At 39.8% G+C, this 13322-nt stretch overlaps 1 protein-coding gene across 2 annotated transcripts in view; it reads right to left on the bottom strand.

Annotated features, from left to right (window-relative positions):
- Nucleotides 1–8167: 8167 nt before the first annotated feature.
- LOC105476491 (sortilin related receptor 1) overlaps nt 8168–13322 on the bottom strand; it is a 179518-nt gene continuing 174363 nt past the window's right edge. The window contains exon 48 of one of the 2 annotated variants that reach the window (XM_071075729.1): nt 8168–12438. In XM_071075729.1, the coding sequence (XP_070931830.1) occupies nt 12371–12438 (68 nt within the window). In that variant the 3' untranslated portion in view covers nt 8168–12370. The remainder of the gene's footprint in view (nt 12439–13322) is intronic. The other variant, XM_071075730.1, reaches the window with a different exon arrangement.

The following is a 13322-nucleotide window of genomic DNA, read 5'->3' as shown; positions in this document are numbered from 1 at the left end:
AAAAAAAAAAAGAAGAAGGAAAACTAACAAACAGAAAGGACACCCATACCAAAACCCCATCAGTACGTCACCAGCATCAAAGTCCAAAGGCTGATAAAACCACAAAGATGGGGAAAAAGCAGGGCAGAAAAGCTGGAAATTCAAAAAATCAGAGCACATCTCCCCCTCCAAAGGAACACAGCTCATCACCAGCAACGGATCAAGGCTGGACGGAGAATGACTTTGACGAGTTGAGAGAAGAAGGCTTCCGTCGATCAAACTTCTCAGAGCTAAAGGAGGAACTACGTACCCAGCACAAAGAAACTAAAAATCTTGAAACAGTAAGCCCCCAAAGGACTACTTCAGTCTGGCACTTACTCCGAAAATTTGCTACATCTTGAAAATGTGTCCATTCATTCTAACCTGTTCAATGTATCACCAAATTTTGCAGCAGTAAGAAATTTAAAGATCATGTAGCTGTATAGAACAGACTAATCTGTGTGTGTGTGTGTGTGTGTGTGTGTGTATCATTTTCAATGAGGAGTGTGATGGTTAATTTTATATATCAATTTAACTGCCCATAAAGTGCCCAGATTAAACATTATTTCACGGTGTGTCTGTGAGGGTATTTCCAGATAAGGTTATCACTTGACTGGTGGACTCACTAAAATAGATCCCTTCCCCAGTGAGACTGGGCATCATCCAGTCCATCAGGGGCCTGAATAGAACAAACATGGAAGAAGGAGGGATTTGCTCTTTTTTGCTCCCTACCTGCCTGCTTGAGCTGGACCATCTCATCTCATTGTCTCCAGTCCTTAGATTAGGATTTACACCGTTAGCTCCTATGGTTCTCACCTTTTGGACTCAATTACACAACTACCTTTCCGGGTCTTCAGCCCGCAAACAGTAGATTGTAGGACTTCTCAGCCTTTGTAATTATGTGAGCCAATTCCATATATATATTTCCTAATGGTTCCACCCTAATGCAAGGAGATAGGGAAAATCACATAAATCTCTGGGCTCACTCTTCCTGTCATGGCTTGCTGCGTCTTGTAAGACATAATTACTTTGTCTTCTCCTTTCAATCTACCCCCTGACCAGAACCTCTGAATACAGGACACTCAAGTAAATGTCGATTCCATAAAACAGACCATCTGCTAACTAGCACAGTGGGGTTAACCCCAGGAAGGACCAGTTAGATCTGGGCTCAAAACTGGATTTATCTTCTATGTAAAACGGGATGATTATATTTATTCCAAAAGAGTTTTCAAGTTTAGTGATATGGCAATGCCTGGCACATCATTGGTCCTCCATAAATGGGAGGGATCATTATGCACTCATCCATCCATCCACCCAACAAACTTTTCCAAAATAACCGTAAATTCAGAGCAGTATAGTGTCAGTGATAGACACTGGTCTTTCATTTTAGAGAACTTAGTTTTGCCATCCAAAATAGAAGTTAGGGGAAATTTTACCAGGTAAGAAGGTAAAATAGATTTTCCATCAAAGGGTTCCAGTGGCCACAAATCTCTGCAATGAGTGTGATATATTTATTTATTTTGAGGCAAGGTATCACTCCACCTACTGGGCTCAAGCGATCTTCCCACCTCGGCCCCTAAGTAGCTGGGGCTACAGGCACGAGCCACCAGGCTCAGCTAATTTTTGTATTTTTAGTAGAGACAGGGTTTTGCCATATTGGCCAGGCTGTTCTCGAACTCCTCACCTCAAGCAATTCACTTGCCTTGGCCTCCCAAAGTGCTAGGATTACAGGCGTGAGCCACCACACCCAGCCAGTGTGATTTATTTTAGTAAGAAACCAGATCACACCTCAGGCTCTGTGTGTATATGCCATTCCTTTACACAGCCCAACTGGAGCAGAAGAGAGCTGCCCTTTCAGTGAGGGACTCAAGGATGTATTCTTCACTTTCCATCCTGCTGGTACCCCTGCTGTAGCAGTTGACAAGCAGAAGCATTCAGGGAAGGACTCCGTCTCCTGCTCTACTGTGCAGGGGATGATGCTATGTTCGTATCAACAGGCCATATGGGTGTAGGATGCAACGGCTTGCACCATTGATTCGAGGGCTGTCTAAAAGAGTCAAGGAGAAGGAATCCCACCTATGACGTTCAGAGCAAGGAGGAAGATCAACTTGTTAATTTATGGTTTAGAGACTCATTTTTAGTATGAATTACAGAGTTTAGGGTGAAATGGTGAAGATGGACATATTACCTGTGCTCCCTTTAGAAAGGGAGCTGAGAAATTCTGGAAAAACCTTAGAAGATGGGTTATTCAAAAATGTATTTTCTATGTGTGTTTTATAAACAAAAAGCTTGCCTACTTTTGTACATTTTGCTGTTATTACAATCAGCTTTTATTTCCCTAATATAAAATAACAGAATAGTGTCAGGTTACAGGAGAGTATTTGGGTACTGGGATTCTTCCATTCATCCCTTTTTCCATTTGAGGAAGAGTCTACATATAAAAAACAATGGCCAAGGGGAATAAGGTACCACATTATTAATAAAATCTGGATAAACAGACAACACAACTCTTCCACGCCAGAGAAGAAGGTTTCTCTGAGAAGTTGAGTTGCAGCCTGACTTAGGCTGGAAATCAAACTGGAGCCTACTCCCCCATCCCAGTAGAGTCACAGGGCGTACAGCACAGGCTTCACTTCAGAGCTTTTGGATTAAAACTGATCAGCTCACTGATGAGCCAAGCTCTTATGCAAGTCATTTGACATCTTTATCCTCCATTTCCTCTTTTATCATATCATTTATACTACCTACATAAGACCCAAAATGGCCTCTCGACCCTGAGGTTTCGTTATTTGTTGCTCGGGAGAGCAGGAATCATGCCTGTCTTATTCCCAGCAGAAGGCACAGCATCTATGCACATAGAATCCGAATTTTACCTCCTCTAGCTCTGGCATAATAATCTCTATAATATTGGTGTGCTGCAATTTAATACTAAGGAAAACCATCTTGCCATGTAACACATTCCCATTCTGAGTTGAAATGAAGAAAGTATTCACCATCCAACACTAAACACCTCCAAAACTCCTTTCATCTCTTTTTCTTCCTCCCTCCCCATCACAGAAACCTGCAAACCGGTCCCACCACTGAGCCTTTAGCAGACTGTAGACCATCCACTACTTCTCCCCAGAGTTGACACCTCCTTGTTGGCAAGTCAGGTTCCTTTTGGCCTAAACATGCTTAATGTGACAAACATGTTTGCAACCCATCTTCTGTTTATGTGCCTATGTTGTGCTGTTTCATGTCTACGTCTGTTCTCTACTTTCACTGATGGGATGTATTGATAGCTGTTCTCTACTTTCACTGATGGGATGTATTGATAGCTGTTCTCTACTTTCACTGATGGGATGTATTGATAGCTGTTCTCCCAATCTTGTGAGCAGCAAAACACTGAACAGTAAAAACCTGGTGAGCCAGAGACGACGAGGTGACTGGAATGAATCCTCCTGGGAACCCCATTAGTGGAAGATGACTCAAAGCACTTGACTGTAATGATGAGAGAAGGAGACACACAGCTGGTGGTGCAGCAACAACCCCCGGGTCCACTGGTCTTCCAAGTAAGCCCGTATTAAAACTGCTCCTAGGTGCACAGGGGGAAGAAGATCCTGCTCGGCTTCTATCTGAATTCAGATTTGTCTTTGTAGTTGGAACTAAGACCTAAGAGACCTAAGAGAAGTGACAGAGGTCTGGCACACTCCCACACATGGACTTAGTCATTGTCACGGCAGAACTGTAACAGATGCCGTCACTCATACAGAACAAAGCGATAAAGGGACACATACCAAATGTTAACAGCCATTATCTCTGGAATTACCTGGAAATCTTACTTCCTTCTGGCTGCTTTCAGTTTCCAAAAATGTCTACAATGGATACAAATTCCTTCTATAATCCACCCCCTAACAGAACATTACTGTATTTAAAAAGGTAAACTGGCTGGTTAAAATAAATTCCTAGTGTATACACCCAAAACTGTGCTATCAAAAGGGTTGTTTGGAGGGGTTGTGCAGTGAAGTAACTGAAAGCACTCTGGAGCCAGGTTACCTGGGTTCATATCTCAGCTCTGACACTTAGAAGCTGTTGTGACCTTGGAGAAATTTCTTAACCTTTCCATGCTTCCATTTCTTTATAATATGAGAATAATAATACCTTCCTTAAAGGGCTGTTGTGAAGATTAAATGAGTTAACATATAAGAAGCCCTCAGAACAGTGTCTGGCAAGTAGCAATTACTTACTACTTATTACAAAATACTATTACTTATTGCTACAGTGCTGCCCTTCCTCAAGATATTTTTGGACCACCTTTTGGGAACCTAGTCATTAGTCTTAAATGCATTCTCTTGAATCACCTCAATAAGAACAAAACTTCTCCTTCGAAAATGTGCTAATTCTTAGGAGCAGTCAAGCAGTTTGGGGTCCAAAATAAGGTGTATTTAGGAAACCAACAGGTTGTTCTATTGTTGGTCATCTGCTGTCTATGGAGAATTCCATCAAACATAGCTGCAAACACACACACCAGATAGTTCAGCACCATCTAGGGCTTGATCAATCCCTGGGTAACTAATAAGTTCTGCGTCTGCTAGAGAGAGGTTGAAAAACGTTTGAATTATGAAACCTCTTTGATAGATCCTGAAGGCTTTACAGATTGGCATGTAACCAAAGGGCAAATTTCATAAAAGGCTGATTTACATTTAAATCCTCGTCTTTTTTCTTCCTCAAAGTTTGCTGATGCTGAGTTTTAAGTATGAAATGTCATTGTTTTCATACAAATATTCCCAAACATTACCAATTGTCATTTTGGCATTAAATAGGGTTGCAACATTACAGTTGTAACATTAGCATTTTAAAAAGCGTAACATCATTGTTCTGTAAATTGTTGCGGGCTCAAATTACCCTACACATGATCTCTTAAAATTAATGGGCCACAAGCATCAAAGCCAGTTCGGGCTGGATAAAGAATGGGAGCCACCTCCTTTTGCTGGGATTTTTGATGGTCTCATGCTAGCCCAATTATCACCCTAATAGAACATGTGATGATGTACCTCGCTGCATATGTAAATAAAGGTGAATAAAATATTCACTGAACGTTCCTAACCAAAGATGCAGAGAATTTTGATAAAATGTAACTGGGTTGCTGAAAAGCAAAAGAATCCTCCATGTTCCTAATTATTGAACTCTTTGCAAAAACGTTTTCCAATAAAAAAGGCTTCATTGATCTACCATCCATAGGTAATACTGTGTTCCACATAAATGGTTGTGCAAAGAAATCTAAGTATACTTCTTTATGTCTCCAAACATTGTTTTTAATCTTTCTAGTGGGAATCCTTTAAATATCACTATTACAGATCACTTAATGTTATACTGACAGGGCTAAACAGCATGACAACTAAGAGCAAGAGTTTAAGGATGCGATAAATCTAGATTATTTTGACTCTTCCACTTTAATACATGTGAGACCTTGGAGAAGTTACTCTTCTTTTAAAACAACATCTTGTTTCTTGTAAAGGAAAGATTAATACCTAAATTAGAGAAGCACTTTAAGAATTAACATATTAAATATATTAATATATATTTATATAATATATAAATATATTAATATATAATGTATAAATATATGTATTAATGATAAGAGAAGGAGACACACAGCTGGTGGTGCAGCAACAACCCCCGGTTCCTGGTCTTCCGAGTAAGCCTGTATTAAAACTGCTCCTAGGGACAAAGGGGAAGAAGATCCTGCTCGGCTTCTATCTGAATTCAGATTTGTCTTTGTAGTTGGAACTAAGACCTAAGAGAAGTGACAGAGGTCTGGCACACTCCTACACAGGGACTTAGTCATTGTCACAGCAGAACTGTAACAGATGCTGTCACTTATACAGAACAAAGTGATAAAGGGATATATAAGCATATAGTTATATATGCATATATATGCATATATTTATATTATATTATATTATATATAAATTATATATTATATATAATATATAGATATATAATTTATATATTTATATATTACATATAATATATAAATATATACTATATTATATATAATATACAAATATATTATATTATGTATAATATGTAAATATATGTATATATACACCTATTTTAATTCTGAAAGTGCTTCTGTGATTTAGGTATTAATCTTTCCTTTAAAAGAAAAAAGATGTTGCTTTTACATATATAACAAGATATATAAACTTTCCTATAAAAGAAAAAAGATGTTGTTTTATATATATACATATATTATATATTAATATATTTATATATTATATAAATATTTATATAAATATTATATAAATATATAAATATATTTAATATTTTAATTCTAAAAGTGCTTCTGTGATTTAGGTATTAATCTTTCCTTTAAAAGAAAAAAGATGTTGTTTCTGTATATAACAAGATATATAAACTTTCCTATAAAAGATATTGTTTTATATATATATACACACGCACATATATATATATATATATATAGAGAGAGAGAGAGAGAGTTTAGCATAGTCACTAGCAAAGAATAGGGGTTCAATGGAAGGGAATAATTATTCTAATTGGATGGGCTACTTACTGTGTAGGACTCTGGTTTTATGCTAAATATTCCCAAGAAGTATATTTGCTGGAGTTCCTTTATCTCTCACATAGGTTTTCCAGCAGTCTAACTCCAACTCGTGGCTTCTCTTCTATTGTACTCGGAGTAGCCGCCTTTAGCAGCCTCAACCCATGTTCAATTTGCTGTGGGCTGGGGAGCCCAATAATCACAGCTGACGGATGTAGTCAGAATGTGGCTCTTAGCCAGGAAGATTCGATTCAAACTCAGTCCAAATGCATTCATTTTGCTATAGAATGTTTTCATGAGTGGGGGAGCTTACTCAACAACGGGACACGTAGAGATGAGTCAGAGTGACCAATGTGGGCAGTGCCCAAGACCTGTCCAGGGGAACCACAGTGCCTGGACTTGAAGTATTAGATCCCATTGGTAAGATCTTTTTAAATAGAAATGGATACAGGGCGTTGCAATCTGACGGTTTCCAAATACTAAGTTTATATGGAGTAGATGATTCCTGTTGCAGAGTGTCAAGCCTTTGTCCATTCATTATTTATACCACTATGCTAACCCAGAATCCTCCTACTTTTAAAATTATTTGCCCCTGCTCTCCAAGCAAGCTTCTGGTGGTGACTGGCTCCTGGGATAGATCTCCCTACAGGGAGAGAATGCACTGGTCATGTGGACATTGTAAGGGACAGGACACTTTCCCAGGGTGAATTAACAAATGGACATTATGACGTTGCAATATCAGCATCCTGAGTTTGGTTAAGGTGTGTTTGGCTATGAGAGATGAATTCACTATCATGTGTTGACAAAAATTATCTAAGCCTGAAAACCTAAGGGTGAGGCCATGACCAAGGAGACTCACCCAGGTGGTAGGTCTCCCCTTGGGATTTCGCTTGGTGCAATATGTTGGACTAATGCGTTCTCTGTGACACTGAATGGTGACATGAGGCGCTGCGGCATCGTGATTCAGAAAAGGATCTGGAATCAGAAACACCAGGGACGGGAGGCTGGTTTTGCCTTTTATGCTCTGGTTTCTCCTAAATTACTTCACTTTTCTATGCCTCCTTTTCTTCATTCACAAAACCGGATGCTAATACTTCAGGGTTTGGCTCTGGCTCAGTGTCTAAACAAAAGCAGCATACCAGAAGACCTGTTAAATTCTTAAAAACCTGCCTCCCTCCCCCACCCAGTTCCACAGCCTCCAATCCTCACTTACAGGCCCACTGGCCATTCAGCTGCTCATAAGAGGTACATGCAGCCCTCCTCACAAGACTCTCTATGGAGACCCGTGGAAGTGCTCTTAGACACACAGCTCATCTCTACTGCTGCGCTTCCTTCTCTTAGATTTGAAAACTGCCTTCTTAGCACACTGCCTCTTAGCAAATGTAGCTACAGATTTAAGGGAGCTACTTTAGTCGTTGTCCCTACGGAATAATTCTGTTTACTTCAAAACAGCCACCACATCTCCCCCCTCCTCAGCCAACACAAAGGCATCGTGTTCTTCAAGGATCCACCATCTGAGACCAGCTTGTTAATAACAGAATTATTCCAGGCCTTAGTGTTCTCTCATCTATGAAATAAACATCCCTTTAAAACAGACCAATCAAATGGGGTTTGGAGCCTGTGTTAGCCATCTTTATTGCACTCTAAAGAACAACTCAAGACACACAGAGACAGTGGATTTTCAAATAGGTGTTTTCTTGACCCAGTTAAATTTTTATTCAGTGAAAAAAGTTGACATTGAGACAAAAATTATCTTAAAATTGTGCAACAATATAGTAAAACCTTCAGCAGATTTCAGTGACTTGGAAACTTATCGAGGCAATTGAAATTATAAATACCTAATTTCACTTTGGAGAGAAACAAGTATACAGTGTTTCACTTTAAATAAGAGTAGAATAGGCCTTTATTTTGCCACAAATACTTTCGATTTTGCCTAAAGTTTCTAATAGTTCATAACAAGAGTCTTTAAATGAGAAGTGACATAGAATATTTGAGGATAATGTTCCACTCCAGCATTCATGCTTATTCCATTTGAGCTATTAGACATGAAACTAATACCATTCTTGGGTTATTACTTGGCTGTGATGATTTAATTCATAATATGGCTGCTCAAAATTAGTGGGCAGAAACATATATACAACCCATCCTCCCTCAACCCATTTTCGGTGCTGGTACTCCATCCGAAAACACACTTACTGTCCGTGTACCCAACAGTACATATCTCTTGCTATCCATTCCATATCTCAGTCTTGCATAGAAAGTAGTCTATATAAACTTAATGCACTGGCTTTTATTACACAAAAATTGTACCTGAAAGGCAGCACACGCTCCAGTTAAGAAAAATAACATGACAGGAATGTCAAGATATAATCCCAACACAAGATTCTGCACAGAGTTTGAGAGTCAATTCCGAAAATCAATATGGGGTGATATTCAGTTTGGTTATGTCTCTGGATGCCTTCTCTATGGGACCCCTCCAACCGTCTGCAGAAGGAAGAAAATTTTCAGGAATTCACCATGACTCCCTTCATGGAGAAGGGACTGACCAAACCTGACAGGATGGTGTTTCTGCCGTAAGGAAGTGTACTGGAAATATAATCTTACTAGACGCAGGGACCACTGGGTAAGCATCTGAAGGCAGGATTCACCAAGGAGGAGTGGGTGCTCATCTGTAAGGGGCTCACCATACTACTGCTCTCCCAAGCCTCCCCTGAAAATGGCCAGTTTTGAGAAGGGTTACAGTCCTTAAATTTTTGCTGAGTATAGCCAAACATGATGGGCAGGAGAGAAAAGGCAGCTGTGTGTCCCCTGTCCGTCCTACCCAAATATCCCTGGTGATGCTACCAAAGACAGAACCCCAGGAATTACTTGTTCAAAAGTCAAAGTTTCAACAGTTACCCAGAATAACAACTATCTACCCAGCTTGTCAAGGTAGCCAGGAGCTCCGGGAGCTTCTCACCTGTCTGGAACTAGGACTGCACAGACATGGCCTTTTCCTGGAATATCCTCTGTAGAACTTCACTCTCTGACATTTTATCCATGTGGACTCGTATCTCATAAAGCTCAAGGGGCATTCAATACATCCAGGAGTAAAATCGGCTTCCAGAGAAAACTCATAAGCAAACCCCCTGCCCACCAAATTTTAGAGGCCCATCGTGGTCCACATGGATGCAGGCATCTGACATTCTAATGTACACCGCGAGAGAATAAAACCTTTTTCCTGCACGGTGTGACCTTCTGAGGTGGCATCTCCAACAAGGTACAAAAGCCCCTTCTTCACAAGCAAGGAGGGACTCCAGCCGGTCACAATGAAGACAGTTATCTGGTCACCTTCAAAGGCTGTCTGTAGTATGAGGCATTTGTTTTCATTTCCTATTGGCACTCCAACCTCTGGATTCTTTCAGACAGCATATACACATGAAATCCCCACAAAGCTACGCAGAGGGAAACGGGAGTGTGTGCTTCAAAAGTTCATAAAAATATACAATTTACATATAGCTGCATCTATCTAGCTTAGTCTTCAGGAACTTAGCTCTTCTGTTTATAGAAAATACTCTAGCCCTAAAAAGCTGCTTTTTTTCAAACAGCACAGTGGCATTTTCCAAGGAGAGGGGTGATGGCCAGTCTACAGTACTGTGCACTAAGCATTGGGAGGCACTGGTAGCTAGAACTGGATGCTCAAAAATATCTCAAGCTGCCAACTGGAGACATATGCTCTGTAAAAAGGCTTGCCTATGGAATAACTGAAAATAACATCGCAGAGCCTTTTATATCAGCTTTTACAAATGCCACCAAAAAGTTGGCAGAAAAAGAAAAGAAAATACACTTCCTAGTGGTTCAATTAAATGACTTACCTCCCACCAGGTTGTTAATGATTCAACTATTTAAAGAGCTTATTAAAGGGGAGGTGGTAGGGCTTAGAGTTTTGAACAAATCTCTATAGTAAGACATGATAAAGCCAAAAAAATTCCAGTCTTTAAAAAAAAAAAAAACTTAAAAAAGGAGAGTGACAGGAAAGAAGAGAAAATACACTAGAAGAAGGCTTATCATTACCACCGGTTGTTAAAATGAAATACAGCCCTACCCGTATGGCAAATTAAAGGTCGACAGCTTAAAATACTCATCTCAGTATATATATAAATAAAAATTTTAAAAACTAAAACATTTAATTGGCTCTTTGTTTTCTAAACAATCCCTAAGTAGAATAAAACTATATTATCACCCAAGAATGATACTTTCGGTTAAAAGAAACTAAACACTTGTGAGAAGGTGATGCATCGCACCTAAGGGGGGGATGGGGTTTTACAAAGCTTGCATATCAAGGACATATATTCAGAGACACGACTTTGGACTATTCCCAGACCTCACTGCTTCTTGGTTGAAAGGAAATTCTTCAGTGAGAATCATACAGTACAAGTCACAACGATGCTAGACATTGGTACCTACAACGCTAAGCATAAAGGGTTGGCATCAGCCCACGATGGCTTCTACACAACTATCAAGTGGCCATGGTTTGAATACAGGGGTGGCGTTTTAAAGGCAGAAGGAAAAAAAAGCACAGCTTGTTTTACAGAGAGAATAAATGAACACCCTCTAGTGCTCCTGCTGTTGTTAACTGGATTGAGGAGTCTCAACGTTTTAGATCTTCTCTATCTCTATGAGAGTGCACAGCACTGTCTCTTTAGATTGGGTGGGGGCATGGGTGAGGGAGATGGAAGAAAAGAAAAAAAAAAAAGAGAGCGAGAAGGCACTGACCCAATTCAAAATGACTGCATACATCAGTATGGATTTTTAAGGACAATAAGTGGCCATGTCAACCCAAATACATAATTTTACATTTGAGATCCTTCAGTAGTAAGTAAAAACAAAAAATGGAAAATGGAAAAATTATGTACTCTATTGGCCAGTGTATGGATCATGGCACAGATCTAGAACTCTCTCCTACAACAAGGGTAAGTTTTTGCAATGACAATGAAACCAGTGTGTAATAAAGCAGTGTTATCATTTTGTAGCTCTCAAAGCTACATCTTGTACAGAGGCACATACAGTAAAATTCCATCAATTAATATAAGAGAGGAAGCTGTGGGCTTGCAGGGCTTCCCAGGCTGCAGCTCTGTTTAACTGAACTCCGGCAATGACTCAGTGCTCTCTCCTGCCAAAGACCATTATGTGACACACAAGTGAATCAAATGGATTGCTTCCGGAATGGCAACAAAAAATGCTTCTGTTCCCACCTCCAACCCTATGGGTAAGGGGCTCATAACACATGTGGTGTCTAATGACCACTAAAGCCTGGCCTTACACAGAGTCCCAATAAATTAACAAAATAACATAAAGAAACCTTCCCCCATAACACACCCACACACTTTCCTATAAACTATATCCAAACAAAATGGAGTATCTGCGCACACTTTCAAGGAGAAGGGGTTCCACCCATCACTCTCTTGAGGTTTTTATTAAATACATTTCTGTGTCTTAGAAAAATAAAAAGATTGGCCAATTTACTGAACCAAAATTATCTCACAGACTTAAAAGCATGCCCAGCAAGCACAGCCCTGTAAGACTACATTAATGTCAAATCAAAGCAATTTGGTTACTCAAATCAACCTGGTTTGAAGTTCACAGTCGATTACTACAAAGTTTATTCATTCCTTTCTTTCCTTTTTTTTTTTTGTTTTTTGTTTTTTGTTTTTGGCCCATATAAAAATAACATATTGCAACTCAAAGTGCATCTTTTAAAATAAACCATCAACTATCTTTATCAAATAAAATATTTACACCATTTGGTTTCTAGTGAGGAAAGGTCTTTCAGGCTATCACCATGGGGACGTCATCTGAAAATCCAGTTATCATAGGAGCATCTTCATCATCTTCCCCTAGAGACAAAACAGTCAGGCCTTGGTGAGTTCCAACACACTTTAACCTGACCCCACATCCCACCACTCTACCTACCCCTCAACCCTACCACAACCCGCTAGCTGAGAAGGTCAACGCCATAGCCAGGCAGACACCATAATCAGTTCTGAAACCCAGCCCAGCTTCCCACGGTCCCTCCTGGCCACCTTCTACCCATCGACGGATCCTCATACTGATTTTAATGGTCATTTGAACGTAGCCAAATTAGGAAAACAAAGTTTCTCAGGAGAAGAATCTTATTACCTACACAAAAGCTAAGTGGGTGGTTTGGGTTCCCCAGTTTGAGTTATCCATACCCTACACTAGCACAGTGAACTGCAGTGTCTGCTTTCTCTTCTGAACCCAAACTGCTCTGGGGAAAAAGGATCTTGGTGGGGTTTAAGCATTTTGAGGACAGCTTCCCAGACTAATGGCTATCCTCTTGTGACCCCTGGTATAATCCTGTGCAACCAAGTGTCGACCGACACTCAGGGATTATCACAGGGCACTGTGACGGGTCGACTCCTTTTGCCTCCAACAGCAGAAGCAAAGAAGCCACCCCATTTACACAAGGCAGTCCAGGTGCCGGCTTATTAAGCAAGAAAGGAAACTGACAAGGAAAGGGAACAGAGCTAATATACGACCCGTGAAGGGGAATATACAAATGTCTTTATACACATAGATAAACAATTATAACTAGTTTACAGAAAAAAATAAACTTGTACATTCACAGTCATTAGTCTCAGTTTGGGGAAGCCTTGTAACACACCCACTTAATTATATTACTATCTTACTATCTCTATTAGCATTTAGGGTTTTCATTGTGCAAAGATTCCAAAACGGGAAATTTCTTCCTTTTTCCCTT

Source organism: Macaca nemestrina, chromosome 12 (assembly GCF_043159975.1).
Source record: "Macaca nemestrina isolate mMacNem1 chromosome 12, mMacNem.hap1, whole genome shotgun sequence".
NCBI classification, from domain to species: domain Eukaryota; kingdom Metazoa; phylum Chordata; class Mammalia; order Primates; family Cercopithecidae; genus Macaca; species Macaca nemestrina.
Note: the sequence above shows the minus strand (reverse complement) of the source record. Positions and strands in the feature narration are given on the sequence as shown.